The sequence below is a fragment of the Pseudophryne corroboree genome (assembly GCF_028390025.1).
Source record: "Pseudophryne corroboree isolate aPseCor3 chromosome 3 unlocalized genomic scaffold, aPseCor3.hap2 SUPER_3_unloc_3, whole genome shotgun sequence".
NCBI lineage: Eukaryota > Metazoa > Chordata > Amphibia > Anura > Myobatrachidae > Pseudophryne > Pseudophryne corroboree.
Genome location: NW_026967519.1, coordinates 2,040,096 through 2,063,229, shown reverse-complemented (window position 1 = coordinate 2,063,229; position 23,134 = coordinate 2,040,096). Strand labels below are relative to the sequence as shown.

The following is a 23,134-nucleotide window of genomic DNA, read 5'->3' as shown; positions in this document are numbered from 1 at the left end:
TGGTTTTGCTTTTAAACGAATTGCCGCTTTAAATCTGGTATATTGCTTTGATAACAAGTAGGCGAAACGCGTTATTTGAGATTGGACCTACAATCTGCCTAAGCTGTATGTTGGGAAACGGATGACTATAATTCCAAATGTAACGGTCATTGCAGTGTTCCATGGTATGTTCACTAGGAACATAACATCCAAGACTTGGAGAAGCATGCTTACTCAGATATATCCATCGGGAACAAACTGTAAACTCTGGGATTCACCGGAACCTAATATATAAATCATAATAGATTGGCTACTGATAATTTATTCTCCAAGACCGAAAAAATGTATACTGCACAGAACAGTGATATCTCAGCGGTGACTGCTTAATATTATATTATTGCAACCGGTCCTCATAAACCTATCCCCTCATTAACATCTTGAGGGAACAATAAACTCTTTCAACAGAGGACGGTGAAATTATACTAATAACTAACCAACATTACCAAAACACCAAGGAGAGAAACTGCTTTTCCAACTTAATTTCCTATACTACGTCTATGATGGTCCTTTTGTAAGCTTTGCCAATGTACCTTATTGGAAAGGACTCTGAATGTTACTAAACGACTAAAGTCAAACCTTGAGCAACTAAGACTGCTTGTCTAATTTATTTTCCATTTTCATTGTCTTATGCCGGTTTTTAGCAGTGTATGTAATTGGTGCAATATTTAGATTCAATTGGTAGCAGCTACCTTTTTCTTTTATACGTGTATGTGTTATAATAGGTTGATGTTTACAAATTTAATTGGTTAATACATTACAATTTATTTGTATCCGTATCTTGGTTGAACTGGATTAGGTGGGTTGTAAATCACTACACCATAAATAATAATGTGTCCCAACACCAGAAGGTAATTACTTTCTCATAGCTAGTTCATATTAGGACAAGTGGGGCACTCCGACTGTAGTCACAGAAAGAGACCGGCACATAGTTGTGGCAACTGTATCCTTGTGCGAGAATGCACGGGATTATGGGCATTAAGCATCTTGCCCCATGCTAAGCGCCGACCAACCCCAAAGCTCTACTTTACACTGGTGTCTGCTTGCACCTCAGAAGGGTGTGAGCAGAAATCCACTACAAGTGCGGCCTCGTGAATTTCTCCCGTGCACTTTAGGCAAGAACTATGGGAGCTACAAACAAGTGAATCGCCCCCGTAGTGTTCAGTAGCCATACATTACTCACCTGTGCTAATATACGCAGGGATTTCCTCCTCAACCCTCTCATACTGCTGATTGTTAGTTACGTATTTATCTTCTTCTCCCTCTATAACTTCAACTTTAATATCAAGCAGGGCTTCATCCTACATAACAAAGAATAAAATATAAGATTTTAAACCTACCGGTAAATCTTTTTCTCCTAGTCCGTAGAGCAGAGGTTCTCAAACTCGGTCCTCGGGGGCACACACAGTGCATGTTTTGCAGGTCTCCTCACAGAATCGCAAGTGAAATAATTAGCTCCACCTGTGGACCTTTTAAAATGTGTCAGTGAGTAATTAATACACCTGTGCACCTGCTGGGTTACCTGCAAAACATGCACTGTGTGTGCCCCCGAGGACCGAGATTGAGAACCTCTGCCGTAGAGGATGCTGGGGACTCCGTAAAGACCATGGGGTATAGACGGGCTCCACAGGAGATATGGGCACTATAAAGAACTTTAGGTATGGGTGTGCACTGGCTCCTCCCTCTATGCCCCTCCTCCAGGCCTCAGTTAGAGAAACTGTGCCCAGAGGAGATGGACAATATGAGGAAAGGATTTTGTTAATCTAAGGGCAAGATTCATACCAGCCCACACCATCCACACCGTATAACCTGGAATATACGCAACCAGTTAACAGTATGAACAAAAAACCAGTATCAGCTAAAGACTGATCTCAACTGTAACATAACCCTTATGTAAGCAACAACTATATACAAGCCTTGCAGATTTCGACCGCACTGGGACGGGCGCCCAGCATCCTCTACGGACTAGGAGAAAAAGATTTACCGGTAGGTTTAAAATCTTATTTTCTCTTACGTCCTAGAGGATGCTGGGGACTCCGTAAGGACCATGGGGTTTATACCAAAGCTCCAGACCGGGCGGGAGAGGGCGGACAACTCTGCAGCACCGACTGAGCAAACGCAAGATCCTCATCAGCCAGGGTATCAAACTTATAGAACTTTGCAAAAGTGTTTGAACCTGACCGAGTAGCTGCTCGGCAAAGCTGTAAAGCCGAGACGCCTCGGGCAGCCGCCCAAGAAGAGGCCACCTTCCTAGTGGAATGGGCCTTTACTGAATTTGTTAACGGCAATCCCGCCGTAGAATGAGCCTGCTGAATCGTGTTACAGATCCAGCGAGCAATAGTCTGCTTCGAAGCAGGAGCGCCAACTTTGTTGGCTGTATACAGGACAAACAACAGTGCTTCTGTTTTCCTAACTCGAGCCGTCCTGGCTACATAGATTTTTAAGGCCCTGACTACATCCAGGGACTTGGAATCCTCCAAGTCACCCGTAGCCACAGGCACCACAATAGGTTGATTTAAAAGCCAAAAAATATATAACATGTATAAAATTTATAAAACAAAAGGTTTTTAATATATATGAGAGTAAAACAAGTTATTTGCAAAATGCATAAAAAATAAGAATTTACTTACCGATAATTCTATTTCTCATAGTCCGTAGTGGATGCTGGGACTCCGTCAGGACCATGGGGAATAGCGGGCTCCGCAGGAGACAGGGCACATCTAAATAAAGCTTTTAGGATCACATGGTGCGTACTGGCTCCTCCCCCTATGACCCTCCTCCAAGCCTCAGTTAGGTACTGTGCCCGGACGAGCGTACACAATAAGGAAGGATCTTGAATCCCGGGTAAGACTCATACCAGCCACACCAATCACACCGTACAACTTGTGATCTGAACCCAGTTAACAGTATGATAACAACAAATGAAGTAGCCTCTGAAAAGATGGCTCACAACAATAGTAATAACCCGATTTTTGTAACAATAACTATGTACAAACATTGCAGACAATCCGCACTTGGGATGGGCGCCCAGCATCCACTACGGACTATGAGAAATAGAATTATCGGTAAGTAAATTCTTATTTTCTCTAACGTCCTAGTGGATGCTGGGACTCCGTCAGGACCATGGGGATTATACCAAAGCTCCCAAACGGGCGGGAGAGTGCGGATGACTCTGCAGCACCGAATGAGAGAACTCCAGGTCCTCCTTAGCCAGAGTATCAAATTTGTAAAATTTTACAAACGTGTTCTCCCCTGACCACGTAGCTGCTCGGCAAAGTTGTAATGCCGAGACCCCTCGGGCAGCCGCCCAAGATGAGCCCACTTTCCTTGTGGAGTGGGCCTTTACAGATTTAGGCTGTGGCAGGCCTGCCACAGAATGTGCAAATTGGATTGTGCTACAGATCCAACGTGCAATCGTCTGTTTAGACGCAGGAGCACCCATCTTGTTGGGTGCATACAATATAAACAACGAGTCAGATTTTCTGACTTCAGCTGTCCTTGAAATATATATTTTTAATGCTCTGACAACGTCCAGTAACTTGGAGTCCTCCAAGTCGCTAGTAGCCGCAGGCACCACAATAGGCTGGTTCAAGTGAAAAGCCGAAACCACCTTAGGGAGAAAATGAGGACGTGTCCGCAGTTCTGCCCTGTACGAATGGAAAATCAGATATGGGCTTTTGTACGATAAAGCCGCCAACTCTGAAACTCTCCTGGCTGAAGCCAGGGCCAATAACATGGTTACCTTCCATGTAAGGTATTTTAAATCTACCGATTTTAGAGGCTCAAACCAATGAGATTTGAGAAAATTCAAAACTACGTTCAAATCTCACGGTGCCACTGGAGGCACCATTGGGGGTTGTATATGTAGTACACCTTTGACAAAAGTTTGTACTTCAGGAACTGACGCCAATTCCTTCTGGAAGAAGATTGATAAGGCCGAAATTTGAACTTTAATGGACCCCAATTTTAGGCCCATAGACAATCCTGCTTGCAGGAAATGTAAGAATCGACCCAATTGAAATTCTTCCGTTGGGGCCTTTTTGGCCTCACACCACGCAACATATTTTCGCCAAATGCGGTGATAATGTTGTACAGTCACTTCCTTCCTAGCCTTCATCAAGGTAGGAATAACTTCCTCTGGAATGCCCTTTTCTTTTAGAATCCGGCGTTCAACCGCCATGCCGTCAAACGCAGACGCGGTAAGTCTTGGAACATACAAGGTCCCTGCTGAAGCAGATCCCTTCTTAGAGGTAGAGGCCACGGATCCTCCGTGAGCATCTCTTGAAGTTCCGGATACCAAGTTCTTCTTGGCCAGTCCGGAGCCACTAGTATTGTTCTTACTCCCCTTTTCCGTATAATTCTCAGTACCTTTGGTATGAGAGGCAGAGGAGGGAACACATACACTGACTGGTACACCCACGGTGTTACCAGAGCGTCCACAGCTATTGCCTGAGGGTCTCTTGACCTGGCGCAATATCTGTCCAATTTTTTGTTGAGGCGAGACGCCATCATGTCCACCTTTGGTTTTTCCCAACGGTTCACAATCATGTGGAAGACTTCTGGATGGAGTCCCCACTCTCCCGGGTGAAGGTCGTGTCTGCTGAGGAAATCTGCTTCCCAGTTGTCCACTCCCGGGATGAACACTGCTGACAGTGCTATGACATGATTTTCCGCCCAGCGCAGAATCCTTGCCGCTTCTGTCATTGCTCTTCTGCTTCTCGTGCCGCCTTGTCGGTTTACGTGGGCGACTGCCGTGATGTTGTCCGACTGGATCAACACCGGCTGACCCTGAAGCAGCGGTTTTGCCAGGCTTAGAGCATTGTAGATCGCTCTTAGCTCCAGTATATTTATGTGAAGGGACGTCTCCAGGTTTGACCACACGCCCTGGAAGTTCCTTCCCTGTGTGACTGCTCCCCAGCCTCGTAGGCTGGCATCCGTAGTCACCAGGACCCAGTCCTGTATGCCGAATCTGCGGCCCTCTAACAGATGGGCACTCTGCAACCACCACAGGAGAGACAACCTTGTTCTTGGTGACAGTGTTATCCGCTGATGCATGTGCAGATGCGATCCGGACCATTTGTCCAGCAGATCCCACTGAAATGTTCGTGCATGGAATCTGCCAAATGGAATTGCTTCGTAAGAAGCCACCATCTTTCCCAGGACTCTTGTGCATTGATGTACTGACACAGTTCCTGGTTTTAGGAGGTTCCTGACAAGTTCAGATAACTCCCTTGCTTTCTCCTCCGGGAGAAACACCTTTTTCTGAACCGTGTCCAGAATCATTCCCAGGAACAGCAGACGTGTTGTCGGGGTCAATTGAGATTTTGGAAGATTCAGAATCCACCCGTGTTGCTGAAGCACTACCTGGGTTAGTGCTACACCGACTTCCAGCTGTTCTCTGGACTTTGCCCTTATCAGGAGATCGTCCAAGTAAGGGATAATTAATACGCCTTTTCTTCGTAGAAGAACCATCATTTCGGTCATTACCTTGGTAAAGACCCGAGGAGCCGTGGACAAACCAAACGGCAGCGTTTGAAACTGATAATGACAGTCTTGTATCACGAACCTGAGATACCCTTGGTGTGAGGGGTAAATTGGGACATGCAGATAAGCATCTTTTATGTCCAGGGACACCATGAAGTCCCCTTCCTCCAGATTCGCTATCACTGCTCTGAGTGACTCCATCTTGAACTTGAATTTCTGTATGTACAGGTTCAAGGATTTCAGGTTTAGAATAGGTCTTACCGAACCGTCTGGTTTCGGTACCACAAATAGTGTGGAATAATACCCCTTTCCCTGTTGTAGGAGGGGTACCTTGACTATCACCTGCTGAGAATACAGCTTGTGAATGGCTTCCAATACCGACGTCCTTTCTGAGGGAGACGTTGGTAAAGCAGACTTTAGGAACCGGCGAGGAGGAGACCTTTCGAACTCCAACATGTAACCCTGAGATATTATCTGCAGGATCCACGGGTCCACTTGTGAGCGAGCCCACTGATTGCTGAAAATCTTGAGTCGACCCCCCACCGCTCCTGAGTCCGCTTGTAAAGCCCCAGCGTCATGCTGATGGCTTTGTAGAACCCGGGGCGGGCTTCTGGTCCTGGGCAGGGGCTGCTTGCTGCCCTCTCTTACCCTTTCCTCTGCTTCGCGGCAGATAAGACTGTCCTTTTGGTCGCTTGTTTTTATAGGAGCGAAAGGACTGCGGCTGAAAAGACGGTGTCTTTTTCTGTTGGGAGGGGGTCTGAGGTAAAAAAGTGGATTTGCCGGCAGTTGCCGTGGCCACCAGGTCCGAAAGACCGACCCCAAATAATTCCTCTCCTTTATATGGCAATACTTCCATATGCCTTTTGGAATCCGCATCACCTGACCACTGTCGCGTCCATAAACTTCTTCTGGCAGATATGGACATCGCGCTTACCCTTGATGCTAGAGTACAAATATCCCTCTGAGCATCTCGCATATAAAGAAACGCATCCTTTAATTGCTCTAGAGTCAATAAAATACTGTCCCTATCCAGGGTATCAATATTTTCAGTCAGGGAATCCAACCACACTACCCCAGCACTGCACATCCAGGCTGAGGCTATTGCCGGTCGCAGTATAACACCAGTATGTGTGTATATACTCTTCAGTGTAGTTTCCAGCCTCCTATCTGCTGGATCCTTGAGGGCGGCCGTATCAGGAGACGGCAACGCCACTTGCTTTGATAAACGTGTGAGCGCCTTATCCACCCTAGGGGGTGTTTCCCAGCGCGCCCTAACCTCTGGTGGGAAAGGGTATAATGCCAATAACTTCTTGGAAATTAGCAGTTTTCTATCTGGGTTAACCCACGCTTCATCACACACGTCATTCAATTCCTCTGATTCTGGAAAAGCTACAGGTAGTTTTTTCACCCCCCACATAATACCCCTTTTTGAGGTACCAGCAGTATCAGAGATCTGCAAAGCCTCCTTCATTGCCGTGATCATATAACGTGTGGCCCTATTGGAAAATACGTTTGTTTCTTCACCGTCGACACTAGATTCATCTGTGTCGGTACCCGTGTCGACTGACTGAGGTAAGGGACGTTTTACAGCCCCTGACGGTGTCTGAGACGCCTGAGCCGGTACTAACTGGTTTTCCGGCCGTCTCATTTCGTCAACTGACTTTTGTAATGTGCTAACATTATCACGTAATTCCATAACTAAAGCCATCCATTCCGGTGTCGACTCCCTAGGGGGTGACATCACCATTACCGGCAATTGCTCTGCCTCCACACCAACATCGTCCTCATACATGTCGACACACACGTACCGACACACAGCAGCCACACAGGGAATGCTCTAATCGAAGACAGGACCCTCTTAGCCCTTTGGGGAGACAGAGGGAGAGTTTGCCAGCACACACCAAAAGCGCTATAAATGTATATAAACAACCCTAGAAGGTGTTGTTTTTGATATAGGCGCTTTTAATATATCAATATCGCCAAATTATGCCCCCCTTCTCTTTGTTACCCTGTTTCTGTAGTGCAGTGCAGGGGAGAATCCTGGGAGCCTTCCTCACCAGCGGAGCTGAGCAGGAAAATGGCGCTGAGTGCTGAGGAGAATAAGCTCCGCCCCTTTTTCGGCGGGCTTTTCTCCCGGGTTTTAAGAAAACTGGCCTGGGTTAAATACATACATATAGCCTTAATGGCTATATGTGATGTATTTTTCGCCACTAAAGGTATTTAATATTGCTGCCCAGGGCGCCCCCAGCAGCGCCCTGCACCCTCCGTGACTGAATCAGTGAGACGTGTAGCAACAATGGCGCACAGCTGCAGTGCTGTGCGCTACCTTCATGAAGACTGAGGAGTCTTCTGCCGCCTGCTTTCCGGACCTCCGATCTTCAGCGTCTGTAAGGGGGGTCGGCGGCGCGGCTCCGGGACGAACCCCAGGATGACCTGTGTTCCGACTCCCTCTGGAGCTAAGTGTCCAGTAGCCTAAGACTCCAATCCATCCTGCACGCAGGTGAGTTGGAAATCTCTCCCCTAAGTCCCTCGATGCAGTGATCCTGTTGCCAGCAGGATTCACTGAGATTTAAACCTAAAAAAACTTTGTCTAAGCAGCTCTTTAGGAGAGCCACCTAGATTGCACCCTTCTCGGACGGGCACAAAAACCTAACTGAGGCTTGGAGGAGGGTCATAGGGGGAGGAGCCAGTACGCACCATGTGATCCTAAAAGCTTTATTTAGATGTGCCCTGTCTCCTGCGGAGCCCGCTATTCCCCATGGTCCTGACGGAGTCCCAGCATCCACTAGGACGTTAGAGAAATATAAAAAACATAAAAGTCAGGACCAAATGTTAAAAGGATAAGGAATTAACTTAACTCAGAGAACAGCAAGGGATTAGTGCAGGAAACCCAACGCGTTTCGTCTCATCAGACTTCTTCAAGGGGTAGGGACATAATGAGCTTTCCTGTCTATTTATAGCCAGAGTAACTGGTAAAGGGGTTGTGACATCACTGGTGGTCACATGATGCAATTAAATATTGTAGGTTATTTTAAAATACTATTAGTGTGATAAAATTATATAAACTAAATAGTCAGAGCGCATGCGCCCGCGGCGTCTCCCGGCTGTCAAAATGCTTATATATATTTAATACTGCTCCAGCACTTCATTCATCTATCTATGAGAGATACATATGTCATATATTCTCATTGCTGATGATCATACATGGATATTAAACATAAGAAATATATGCAAAGAATTGCCTTGAATGTTTTGCAAGAATCTGTTGCCAGGAGATTACCATCTATTTTCTTTCTATTTTTGGTGCCGTTGCCATGGACACGGAAGCTATTGGAAAATATCTGGACATGAAAGGAACTTCTAAAAGATGGCCGCCACACTATACAAATCCAATAAACTAAATCCCAGCAAAGATGGCCGCCGCCGCACAGGTCCTGAGAGACAGAACCCTCATGTACACTGTGACGCCTGCCGGGGACACGAACATAGAAAGCATTTTGACAGCCGGGAGATGCCGCGGGCGCATGCGCAATTGCGGACCGGAAGTGGGGCGGAAGTGACAAAGACGCGGCACCCGTAACCGGAAGTGTGGCGGAAATGCCACTAATATATCATTTTCTACCTTTTCTATGGACTATTGAGTATTAAAACACCCGTTCCTTGCACTCTATAACCACAGACTCTGCTCTGACTATTTAGTTTATATAATTTTATCACACTAATAGTATTTTAAAATAACCTACAATATTTAATTGCATCATGTGACCACCAGTGATGTCACAACCCCTTTACCAGTTACTCTGGCTATAAATAGACAGGAAAGCTCATTATGTCCCTACCCCTTGAAGAAGTCTGATGAGACGAAACGCGTTGGGTTTCCTGCACTAATCCCTTGCTGTTCTCTGAGTTAAGTTAATTCCTTATCCTTTTAACATTTGGTCCTGACTTTTATGTTTTTTATATTTTTATGCATTTTGCAAATAACTTGTTTTACTCTCATATATATTAAAAACCTTTTGTTTTATAAATTTTATACATGTTATATATTTTTTGGCTTTTAAATTTACCATTTTTTAGCAACACTGAGCGCCGAACCCTATCTCTCCAATTTTCCATACGCCCAGCAGTGCGATACCGGCACTGCATACTTAGGGCCCGGCAGACACCTCTAATGAGGTTATGTGTGTTTTATTATGGCAATTTTTAAACAATTGCAATCTTATTTTAGATTATTTTACCGAGATAATACTTCACAAGTGGCGCTGTACCTCCCCCCCCCCCCTTTTCTCACCACAATAGGTTGGTTCATATGAAATGAAGAAACCACCTTAGGCAAAAATTGAGGACGAGTCCTCAACTCTGCTCTATCCAAATGGAAGGTCAAATAGGGGCTCTTGTGAGACAAGGCCGCCAATTCGGACACCCGCCATGGAGATGCCAAGGCCAACAACATGACCACCTTCCAAGTGAGAAATTTCAATTCAACCGTTTGAAGAGGTTCAAACCAGTGAGACTTCAGGAACCGTAACACCACGTTAAGGTCCCAGGGTGCCACTGGGGGCACAAAAGGAGGCTGGATGTGCAGCACTCCCTTTACAAAAGTCTGGACTTCTGGGAGAGAAGCCAATTCCTTCTGCAAGAAAATAGATAGGGCCGAAATCTGTACCTTAATGGAGCCTAATTTTAGGCCCATATCCACTCCTGTCTGTAGAAAGTGGAGAAAACGGCCCAGATGGAAATCTTCCATAGGAGCATTCTTGGCTTAACACCAAGAAACATATTTCCTCCAGATACGGTGATAATATTTTGCCGACACCTCCTTCCTAGCCTTTATCAGAGTAGGGATGACCTCCTCCGGAATACCTTTCCCAGCTAGGATTCGGTGTTCAACCGCCATGCCGTCAAACGTAACCGCGGTAAGTCTTAGAACACGCAGGGCCCCTGTTGTAACAGGTCCTCCCTGAGAGGAAGAGGCCATGGATCTTCTGTGAGCATCTCCTGAAGATCTGAATACCAGGCCCTTCGAGTCCAATCTGGAAAAATGAGGATTGTTCTCACTCTTTTTTGTCTTTTGATTCTCAATATTTTTGAGATGAGAGGAAGAGGGGGGAACACATAGACCGACTGAAACACCCAAGGTGTCACCAGGGCGTCCACCACTACTGCCTGAGGGTCCCTTGACCTGGCACAATACCTCCGAAGCTTCTTGTTGAGGCGTGACGCCATCATGTCTATGTGAGGAATTCCCCAAAGACTTGTTATCTCTGTAAAAACGTCTTGATGAAGTCCCCACTCTCCTGGATGGAGATCGTGTCTGCTGAGGAAGTCTGCTTCCCAGTTGTCCACTCCCGGAATGAAGACCGCTGACAGAGCGCTTACGTGATTTTCCGCCCAGCGCAGAATCCTGGTGGCTTCCGCCATTGCCACCCTGCTCCTTGTCCCGCCTTGGCGGTTTACATGAGCCACGGCTGTGACGTTGTGTGATTGAATCAGAACCGGTAGGTCGCGAAGATTCTCCGCTTGTCGTAGGCCGTTGTATATGGCCTTCAATTCCAGTACGTTGATGTGTAGACAAGCCTCCTGGCTTGACCATAGGCCCTGAAAACTTCTTCCTTGTGTGACTGCTCCCCATCCTCGGAGGCTCGCGTCCGTGGTCACAAGAACCCAGTCTTGAATGCCGAACCTGCGACCCTCTAGAAGGTGAGCACTTTGCAGCCACCACAGGAGAGACACCCTGGCCCGGGGGGACAGGCTTATCTTCTGATGTATTAGTAGATGGGACCCTGACCACTTGTCCAGGAGGTCCCACTGAAACGTCCTTGCATGAAACCTGCCGAAGGGGATGGCCTCGTAGGCTGCCACCATTTTCCCCAGAACTCGAGTGCACTGATGAACAGACATTCTTTTTGGTTTTAGCAAGTCTCTGACCATGTTCTGGAGTTCCTGGCCTTTTTCCCTCGGGAGAAAAACCCTCTTCTGTTCCGTGTCCAGAATCATGCCTAGGAATGATAGTCGAGTCGTTGGAATCAATTGTGACTTTGGCAGATTGAGAATCCAACCGTGTTGTTGTAGTGCTCTCAGGGAGAGCGACACGCTCTTCTGCAATTGATCTCTCGATCTTGCTTTTATCAGGAGATCGTCCAAGTATGGGATAATTGTGACTCCCTGCCTGTGCAGGATCACCATCATCTCCGCCATCACCTTGGTGAAAATCCTCGGGGCCGTGGAAAGCCCAAATGGCAACGTCTGAAACTGGTAATGACAGTCCCGTACAGCGAATCTCAGGTATGCCTGATGAGGAGGATATATGGGGACATGAAGGTATGCATCCTTTATGTCAAGTGACACCATAAAATCCCCCCTTCCAGACTGGAGATCACAGCCCGGAGCGATTCCATCTTGTATTTGAACTTTTTCAAGTACAGGTTTAGGGATTTTAGATTTAAAATGGGTCTGACCGAACCATCCGGCTTCGGGACCACGAACAGGGTCGAATAGTACCCTTTCCCTGGTTGAACTAGGGGAACCTTGACAATCACTTGCTGTTGATACAGCTTTTGAATTGCAGCTAACACTACTTCCCTCTCTGGGGAAGAAGCTGGCAAGGCCGACTTGAAAAATCGGCGAGGGGGCACCTCTTCGAATTCCAGTTTGTAGCCTTGGGATACAATATCCATCGCCCAAGGATCCACGTCTGAAAGAACCCAGACCTGGCTGAAGAGTCGAAGACGTGCCCCCACCGGTGTGGACTGCCTCAGTGGAGCCCCAGCGTCATGCGGTGGATTTAGTAGAAGCCGGGGAGGACTTCTACTCCTGGGAACTAGCCGGAGCAGAAGCTCTCTTTCCTCTACCCTTACCTCTGGCGAGGAAAGATGAGCCCCGACCTCTTCTGGACTTATGCGACCGAAAGGACTGCATCTGATATTGTGGAGTTTTCTTTTGCTGCGGGGGAACAAAAGGCAAAAAGGTAGATTTACCCGCGGTAGCTGTGGCAACCAGGTCCGCGAGACCCTCCCCAAATAAAACTTCACCTTTGTATGGCAAAACCTCCACATGCTTCTTTGAGTCGGCATCACCCATCCATTGGCGGGTCCACAGGGCTCGCCTAGCAGAAATCGCCATGGCGTTGGCTCTCGAACCCAGCAGCCCAACGTCTCTTTGAGCGTCCCTCATATATAAGACTGCGTCTTTAATGTGGCCTAAGGTCAATAAAATGGTATCCCTATCTAGGGTATCAAGGTCAGCTGACAAGGTATCTGTCCAAGCTGCAACCGCACTACACACCCATGCCGATGCTATTGCCGGTCTGAGCAAAGCACCTGCATGCGCATAAATAGACTTTAAAGTAGTTTCCTGTCTGCGATCAGAAGGATCCTTGACGGCTGCCGTGTCCGGAGATGGTAGCGCCACTTTCTTGGACAGGGGTGTTAAAGCCTTGTCCACCCTGGGTGAGGATTCCCAACGTAGCCTGTCCGGTGCTGGGAAAGGATAAGCCATAAGAATCCTCTTGGGAATCTGCAGTTTTTTATCTGGAGTTTCCGAAGCTTTTTCAAATAACTCGTTAAGTTCATGGGATGGGGGAAAGGTTACCTCAGGTTTCTTTTCCTTATACATGCGCACCCTTGTGTCAGAGACCGAGGGGTCCTCTGTGATATGTAAAACATCTTTTATTGCAATAATCATATAATGAATACTTTTGGCCACCCTTGGGTGTAACCTCGCATCATCGTAGTCGACACTGGAGTCAGAATCCGTGTCGGTATCAGTGTCTGCTATTTGGGATAGGGGACGTTTTTGAGACCCAGAAGGGCCCGGTGACCCAGCCGAAGCCGTGGATTGACTCCCTGCTTTTTCCCTGGACTCTGCCTTGTCCAATCTCTTATGTAATAAAGACACATTTGCATTTAAAACATTCCACATGTCCATCCAATCATGAGTCGGCGTTGCCGACGGAGACACCACAATCATCTGCTCCACCTCCTCCTTAGCTGAGCCTTCTGCATCAGACATGCCGACACACTCGTACCGACACCCCCCCCCCCCCACACACACACACACAAACACACACACAGGGATATAGTTATAAGGAGACAGTCCCCCAATAAGGCCCTTTGGAGAGACAGAGAGAGAGTATGCCAGAACAAACCCAGCGCCAACTGACACTGGAAAATAAACTCCCAGATAATAGCGCTTTTATATTAATTACTGTGTTAATACACTCACTGCGCCTTACAAGTGCCCCCCCCCCCCCCCCCTCCTCTTTTCAGCCCTGTGTCACCGTGTTCAGCAGGGGAGAGACCGGGGAGCCAGCTTCTCTGCAGATCTCTGTGGAGAAAATGGGGCTGGTTAGTGCTGAGGGACCAAGCTCCGCCCCCTCCAGCGGCGGGCTTCGGTCCCGCTCAAAGTATCTCAAAACTGGCGGGGGATTCAAAGAATTACTGCCTCTGCAGTGTCCAACCTAAAAATGCCAGATATAGAGGTCTTATTGCTGCCCAGGGCGCCCCCCCTGCGCCCTGCACCCTTCAGTGCCTGCTAGTGTGTGTATTGTGTGGGTGCAATGGCGCGCAGCGTTACCGCTGCGCGCTAACCTCAGTGAAGTTCTGAAGTCTTCTGCCGCCTTGAAGTCTTCTTTTCTTCTTATACTCACCCGGCTTCTATCTTCCGGCTCTGCGAGGAGGACGGCGGCGCGGCTCCGGGACGAACAGCGAGGAGAGACCTGCGTTCCGATCCCTCTGGAACTAATGGTGTCCAGTAGCCTAAGAAACAGAGCCTATCACTTAAGTAGGTCTGCTTCTCTCCCCTCAGTCCCACGATGCAGGGAGCCTGTTGCCAGCAGTGCTCCCTGAAAATAAAAAAACTAACAAAAGTCTTTTTCAAAGAAACTCAGGAGAGCTCCCCTGTAGTGCACCCAATCTCCTCTGGGCACAGTATCAAACTGAGGTCTGGAGGAGGGGCATAGAGGGAGGAGCCAGTGCACACCCATTCTAAAGTTCTTTATAGGTGCCCATGTCTCCTGCGGAGCCCGTCTATACCCCATGGTCCTTACGGAGTCCCCAGCATCCTCTAGGACGTAAGAGAAATGAAAATATTGTGTCTGCAGCTGCGCTAACACCGTCACCTGCTGCTGGAGAGTGATTTTGGGCAACGGACTCAACTGGAGGAAGCTTGTACCTCCGCTTGCTCCGTGGCCACCGGCAGCCACGAGGACCCTCACACCGGCCATTAGACCACGGGTAGGAGTTTCTACTACCTCAGAGAGATGAGGGAATCGCCGACACCTCTATAAGGACTCCCACCCAGTACACAGCGATATCACAGAGAGCTCCGGGTCCATCATTGGGAACTTACTAATTTGTATTCAAATGCGGGACCTTGTACAAACACCCCTAGCGGATACCTCCTGTACCTACAGACCTGCCGTGCCGCTATCCTATCATTGTGATTTACTACTGGCTGGAAGTATGGGATCCCTTATATAGGAAGAAAGCCTAAGGAAAGTCTCCACTGGACAGTGTAGAGATATACCTACTATATAATAGTTCCTTAATAAAATATTATCGGCAAAGGCATATCCACATATATGACCATTTTTGTAAGTCTGCCGTTTGGTGAGAATGTCTTTTATGCCTACCTGATAACCTTGTGGGATATTGCGCGTTTCGTCTGTACGTCCCTGAGCGTGAAGAGAACGGGGACATCTCGCCGGGGTGATTCTGCTACTGGATCCACCTGCGGGAGACGCACATTGGATGGTTACATCGTTTACACAGCATGGGCCTTGGGATGCGGAGCTGAAGGGAAACCGGACGCATGTTCCGGCAGAGTACTCAGGGTTGTACGCGTCTAATGGTGGACCTGCCCCTTGTCCGTATGCTTGGCCTGCCATGGTCATCAGCGTGCACTTGGCCTAGCTTTATATTAAGTACAAATGAAAGGCATGAAATATACGCTTCTGCAAACGATTATAAGACATTGGCTCTATGTGTCTGACAGATGCTCTGTGAATCTAGATAACCCCGGAACGTCTCCCTCTCCTTATAACAAATGACAGTCTCCGCTTACCCAGTGATGTGAGGGGCCGGTGATTCTCCATCAACACGTCCTTGTACAGATCCCTGTGTTCTTGTAAATCCTTCCACCCCTGCATGGAGAAATAGCGGCATTATAACACGCCTGCTGAGTGATGCTAAGAACAGGGCACCTTAAAAGAGAAGGCACCACACCAGCCCTTTGCCTCACAAGGAGCCACATGACACTGCACCGCCGGCAGCTAAGGCTCCTGAGGTGAAACACAACTTCTTGGAACTCCCCCTCCCCCCCAATACCACTCCTCTGGTGCTAGAGCAACAGGGGTGGCGAGACTACCAGTCCTACAAGGCACTCAGGTAGAATGGAGGATCTTTTCCAGGGTGGTGCATACTGTATGCAGGGGACAAGGAACAGTACTAGCAAGGTGCAGATGAGCGCCAGGTCTCAAACAGCACCCTCTGTCTCCCATGGTTAACCACATTCTCCAAAGTTGATCAATGAGCATGGCAGATTGATTCTAAACTAATAGAAGACATCTGCACTGGTCTATTAACCAATCCAAGCATTGATTCTTCATCTTAGTAGTACCTCTAAGTTGCACCTGGATGGGGGATCTGCTTGTTGGATCTTACAACAAATTCAACTAAGTGCTGCAACATCAGGTAGGAATCACTGCAGTATAGGAACCTGACACACACAATGATACAGTCATCACCCAGACACATCCCCTGGTGTTACTGTATAATGTCCCATTCCCAGCAGTCACCTCTCCAGTCATCACCCAGACACATCCCCTGGTGTCACTGTATAATGTCCCATTCCCAGCAGTCACCTCTCCAGTCATCACCCAGACACATCCCCTGGTGTTACTGTATAATGCCCCATTCCCAGCAGTCACCTCTCCAGTCATCACCCAGACACATCCCCTGGTGTTACTGTATAATCTCCCATTCCCAGCAGTCACCTCTCCAGTCATCACCCAGACACATCCCCTGGTGTTACTGTATAATGTCCCATTCCCAGCAGTCACCTCTCCAGTCATCACCCAGACACATCCCCTGGTGTCACTGTATAATGTCCCATTCCCAGCAGTCACCTCTCCAGTCATCACCCAGACACATCCCCTGGTGTCACTGTATAATGTCCCATTCCCAGCAGTCACCTCTCCAGTCATCACCCAGACACATCCCCTGGTGTTACTGTATAATGTCCCATTCCCAGCAGTCACCTCTCCAGTCATCACCCAGACACATCCCCTGGTGTCACTGTATAATGTCCCATTCCCAGCAGTCACCTCTCCAGTCATCACCCAGACACATCCCCCGGTGTTACTGTATAATGTCCCATTCCCAGCAGTCACCACTCCAGTCATCACCCAGACACATCCCCTGGTGTTACTGTATAATGTCCCATTCCCAGCAGTCACCTCTCCAGTCATCACCCAGACACATCCCCTGGTGTTACTGTATAATGTCCCATTCCCAGCAGTCACCTCTCCAGTCATCACCCAGACACATCCCCTGGTGTTACTGTATAATATCCCATTCCCAGCAGTCACCTCTTCAGTCATCACCCAGACACATCCCCCGGTGTTACTGTATAATGCCCCATTCCCAGCAGTCACCTCTCCAGTCATCACCCAGACACATCCCCTGGTGTTACTGTATAATATCCCATTCCCAGCAGTCACCTCTCCAGTCATCACCCAGACACATCCACCGGTGTTACTGTATAATGCCCCATTCCCAGCAGTCACCTCTCCAGTCATCACCCAGACACATCCCCCGGTGTTACTGTATAATGCCCCATTCCCAGCAGTCACCTCTCCAATCATCACCCAGACACATCCCCTGGTGTTACTGTATAATGCCCCATTCCCAGCAGTCATCACCCAGACACATCCCCTGGTGTTACTGTATAATGCCCCATTCCCAGCAGTCACCTCTCCAGTCATCACCCAGACACATCCCCTGGTGTTACTGTATAATGCCCCATTCCCAGCAGTCACCTCTCCAGTCATCACCCAGACACATCCCCTGGTGTTACTGTATAATGTCCCATTCCCAGCAGTCACCGATCCAGTCATCACCCAGACACATCCCCTGGTGTTACTGTATAATGTCCCATTCCCAGCAGTCACCTCTCCAGTCATCACCCAGACACATCCCCTGGTGTTACTGTATAATGTCCCATTCCCAGCAGTCACCTCTCCAGTCATCACCCAGACACATCCCCTGGTGTTACTGTATAATGCCCCATTCCCAGCAGTCACCTCTCCAGTCATCACCCAGACACATCCCCTGGTGTTACTGTATAATGTCCCATTCCCAGTAGTCACCTGTCCAGTCAGCAGCTGAATGATCTTGTTGGTGAGTTCCAGGATCTTCTGGTCATTGTGTCTCTCATGTATCAGTGAGTGAAGTGGAGGCACCAGGATGGGGCACTGGGTCCTGCTTAAGCGCCCTTGCACATAGGGACAATGGCTGTTTGTCGCACGCTCTCCAGATTTGTTCTTCACCACAGTGTATTCCTGGATATTGAGTGAAATATTATATTTCTTCCAACATTCTAATTGTCAGACCCTTATAAACCTTAATAACACAGATCCATTTAATTTGGATCGGAATTTGACTGAATATTGCAGTTTTTTTATAATGATTAAATGAAGCCCTTCCTATTAATATCCAAATAATGCAATAAATTTATTTTCAATCAGGTCCCTGTGTTAGTAATAGAGATAAGAGTGACGTCACTGTGACACTCCCAGACTCCCTCACCTTCCCAGTCAGGTCCCTGTGTTAGTAATAGAGATAAGAGTGACGTCACTGTGACACTCCCAGACTCCCTCACCTCCCCAGTCAGGTCCATGTGTTAGTAATAGAGATAAGAGTGATGTCACTGTGACGCTCCCAGACTCCCTCACCTCCCCATTCAGCTCCCTGTGTTAGTAATAGAGATAAGAGTGATGTCACTGTAACGCTCCCAGTCTCCCTCACCTCCCCAGTCAGGTCCCTGTGTTAGTAATAGAGATAAGAGGGATGTCACTGTGACGCTCCCAGACTCCCTCACCTCCCCAGTCAGCTCCCTGTGTTAGCAATAGAGGTAAGAGTGATATCCCTGTGACGCTCCCAGACTCCTTCACCTCCCCAGTCAGGTCCCTGTGTTAGTAATAGAAATAAGAGTGATATCACTGTGACGCTCCCAGACCCTCTCACCTCCCCAGTCAGTAGGTAGATGATCTCCAGGGTGAGATTCAATATCCTCTCAGTCTTGTGACTCCTCTCCTTGTCCATCATGAAGGCGCTAATAATGAGAACTGATCTCTTTCGGAATGGGTAATCGTGAGTTGACCTAGGCAAATAGAGATATGGAATACATGAGCCATAGGTAATAAGGAGATCATTTAAACCAATGAGCTTTGGAAATGTAAGCAATAACATCATAATTTACGGTTCTGTAATAGGAAAAACGTTACTAAAGTATAGAGAGTAAAAAGTTAGCACTTGATGATAACAATATAATAGAATGATTAAAACATCTGCTCTACCACATACAAGGGTCAGCCTGCCTCCAGGAGGTTGCGGAGCTAGGCATTCTGATCCAAAGGCAATCAATCTATGACAAAGACTAGTTGCTTTCTAGAACATAGGCACAAATGTATACTAGAGCAACATCTTCATGACTAGACTGGGGTTCCACAGAGAGGGGCACACGGCCACCTTCCTACGTTAAGATTTTGAATATGGAAAGTGATGAGCGGGGATGGAAGACAATACTTTGTTCAGACCCTCCTTAATCTACAGAAGAAGACAGGAGAGGTGAAAACAGTCAAAGGACAAGTCATGGGCCTAACACCAGTCTATGTAGATCTCCCAGACCCTACAAAAGGTCATGAAGGAGCCCAACTTCCCTATCCTGTTTTCAAGAGACTCTGTATAGTTCTATGAATGAAAAAAAAAACACGGATTGGGGTACATGGTACCAAGTCAAGCTGGTTGGTGTACTGCAGGTGTGAAAGAGTGTACCGTCCAGCCCAAGCAGCCATAAGCTTGTTCAGACATGTGGGCATCAGAACCAGCAACTTCTGCCCTACTTTAAAAAAAGAATTCCCACGTTCTGATCATACCGAGTCATCTTCCAGGTCTGAACTCCTGCAAGGTTATCCTGCACATGGCCCAGGATCTTCTCTAACTGGTCCCTCACCCTGATCACATATTCTACAATAATTAACATTATGGCTGCCCAGCTCCCAGTACTCCGTGAAAAGGTTGAGATGTCTACAGACTGTTGACTCCTTATAGGGACAAAAGCAAAATTGAGCAATTCCACAAGATCTTATTGGTGGAAATAACATCATGTGAATTTCTAGGGGACAGTGTCGCTCTAAAGGCAAAGAGCTTGCTGGATAGTCCAGATAGTTGGACAGTTTTTGTTCCTTACCCCTGGCTCTTTGAAGCTTTGGTAGTTCGAAACTTTAAAGAGCTGCCTAGAAGCTTTATTTTACATGATGGATTTAACTAGCTCAATCTGCATCCCGCAACCAAGATCACTCTCCAGGACCACATCTGCTGGCTGGCCAGCCATCACTGCCACATCCTGGACCTACTTGCCCGTTACCCAAGCAAGTCACAGTTGCCGATGGGAACTTATTTATGGAACCCATCTGCCATTGTAACCTGACATGGCATCACTGCTATAAAACAACAAGTGGGGGCACACTACAGTGATTAGGGCCCCTGAGACTCTGAGTCCTTTTGCTGTGGGGGTGCCACTTCCACTCAGACCGCTATATTTTGCAGTGGCCCTTTTTGCCATACAAATGACTCTCAGTACATCTTACTGTGACCAATATGGGTTGGGTTCATGTGACCAGCGGTTGGGAGACTGGCGGTCACCATACCGATGGCTTGTTGCGCTTGCCACAGGATCTATTCCCACTCTATGGGTGTCGTGGACACCCACGAGTGGGAATAGTCCCTGTTGGTCGGCATGCCGACCATCGGGCTGTTCACCATTCGGGATCCCGGTGTCGGTATAGTGACTACACAACCGCATCCCGACCAATATAGCTGAAGCCATAACACTTTCTCCAGACTGGGCTCCTGTCTTCTCCAGGGTCAGGGAGACGTGGTAGCAGTCTTCTCCAGGGTCAGGGAGACGTGGTAGTTGGCGTGTAATGTAACTGCTTAAGGTGCTATTATCATGTAGCGTAGGAGCACCAGAGCAGTGACAACGTCTTGTCCTTGCTGGTGGCTTACCGTATGTTTGCAAATGTATTTAGCGGAGATCTCTGCTTTACTATTATTATAAAGAATGCAAATCTATTTTGCTGGTCTGTTTGCAGTGTGCTGGGAGGGGGGGGGGGGGGGTTATTCTATTTGTGTGTCATTGTCTAATGATAATGATGATAATAATAATGAAAATAAATATATAAGTTATTGCCTCTTCCAAGAAACACCCAGTTCAGTAATAATAATAATGATGATAATTATAATACATGTCATTATAGCTCCCAGTTTATTATTGCTATGATACTGCAAAATAATAATATATAAATGTTATTACCTCTTGCAGGAGACAGCCCAGTAACACACAGATCCAGTACATCTGCCATATAACAGGAAACAGGGAGAGAGCAGCAGAGAGGATTGTGGGAGTTGTAGTTATAGAGCATATACACGGGTAGTCATTCAACCAAGAGGACCACGGGAAAATGGCCGCCGCCTACCCTGGCCCCGGCATTATTTACACACCATCTAGTGGTGTGTATAGCTAAGGTGATTAGTAAGAGCCTGCTGCCGTCATGGTGTATAGAATAGTCCACGTCTCCTAATGATCCAGCAAAATAAAGGCGTAGGGATGTCACTGAATAGGGAGAGGCTGCTTTTCTGACGAGAGGGTTTACTGAATGTGGGCTTGGAGTTGGACCACGATAAAATGGCCGCCGCTCTGAATAACGGCCAATCACTGGGGGGCGTGGCCTACGCTGTTCATTTCATTTGCTCTAATACAGAGTGCAGCAATCTCCAATCAGTGCATGATGAGCAGTCAGGTCAGGGGTAGGGGAATAATGATCACATTGGCCCAAGTAGGTGGGAGACAGGAATGTGCCTGGCATGGATTACAAGCTCTTATTGGAATAATAATTATAATGTAATTACATGGCTGTGTCCTGCTATTTCTCAACTGTATACCTCATCTTGCTCAGTGTTGGTCCACCCGCTTAGTTTGACACCCAATATAAGTGTGGGTGCTGTTTAGGAATGGCCGTCTACCATCCAACATTGACAAACATCGATGGATTGCCACCAAGGTTCAATGGTTTTGCCATTGATGGCAAAGGTCCAATGGTTTGCTACCATCCATGGAAGATACAGCGATGGTTCCTGTAATCCCTACACGGCAGGGGCCCCCTTCCCTGATTTGTCCACAGCTGTGCTCTGCCTCTCCAGCCCACACTCACCACGTGCCCCCTTCCCTGATTGGCCTGCTATGTCTTACATTGGGAATGCTCAATGGTGGCTCAAATCATAGTTGGTTTCCCCTCAATTGTTTCATGCCATCAACGTAAATCACCAATGGCACCGGCGATGGAGAACCCTTCAATAGCCATCCCTTGTACAATCAGAAGAGTGGTCAAGTGACAGTTTCCCCTCATGGTTTAGACCAGGCATTCCCAACCACGGTCCTCAAGGCACACCAACAGTGCAGGTTTTAGTGATATCCAGGCTGCAGCATAGATGGTTAAATCAAAATAACTGAGCTACTAATTAAGTCACCTGTGCTGAAGCCTGGATATCACTAAAACCTGCACTGTTAGTGTGCCTTGAGGACCGTGGTTGGGAATGCCTGGTTTAGACAAACAGGAATATAGATCTGGGTGCAATCAGAAGAAATGGTCCGCTGACAGTCAACCCCTGGCAGTTTTAGGGATGGCCATCAAATGGTCCACCATCAATGGTGCCATCTGTACATTACATCGATGGTTTGAACAAACAATGGGCATCATAACTGTGGGTTATGGGACTGCAGTGGGACAGTCAAGAAAAAGGGCAAAAGTGGAGGGTCCAATCCAGAGGTTCTCAAACGCGGTCCTCAAGGCAGCCAAACTGTCCAGGTTTTGGGTAAATCCATGGCTCAGCACAGATGGTTAAAGTAAATTGGCTGAGGTGGCCAAGCATGGATAAACGCAAAATCTGGACCATTGGGGTGCCTTGAGGACCGCATTTAATAACCTCTGGGCTAATCATTGTGTGCTGTAACTGTAAAAAAAAAAAAAAAAGTATAACCATCGCTGCATCTTTGCCATGAATGGTGGAGAAACATCAGACTTCCACAACCAACCACCGGTGGCAAACAATTGACAGCTGCTAACCCTCAATGGTCGATGGGCAGTCTTAGACACACAGGAATATGTCTGATTTCATCCAGACTTTTATTGGGTGCAAATCAGAAACTGCACTTCATACCGCCTGACATTTCCACTCAGTGGGATCAGTACAAGCGGCTTGGTCACATCAGCAATGGGGGATTGTCTACATCACTGTGGGTGCATGGCCACATTGCTGCTGGCATGTTAGGGTGT

General features: G+C 47.6%; 1 protein-coding gene across 1 annotated transcript in view; it reads right to left on the bottom strand.

Annotated features, from left to right (window-relative positions):
• Positions 1-21,604, bottom strand: part of LOC134983990 (gastrula zinc finger protein XlCGF57.1-like) — a 102,197-nt gene extending 80,593 nt beyond the window's left edge. The window contains exons 1-6 of the mRNA XM_063949653.1: positions 21,115-21,604; positions 18,765-18,900; positions 17,888-18,079; positions 15,583-15,661; positions 15,152-15,249; positions 1,220-1,337 (exon numbers count right to left, since the gene is read on the bottom strand). Coding sequence (XP_063805723.1) covers positions 1,220-1,337; positions 15,152-15,249; positions 15,583-15,661; positions 17,888-18,079; positions 18,765-18,845 — 568 coding nt within the window. The 5' untranslated portion in view covers positions 18,846-18,900; positions 21,115-21,604. The remainder of the gene's footprint in view (positions 1-1,219; positions 1,338-15,151; positions 15,250-15,582; positions 15,662-17,887; positions 18,080-18,764; positions 18,901-21,114) is intronic.
• Between the last annotated feature and the right edge of the window lie 1,530 nt (positions 21,605-23,134).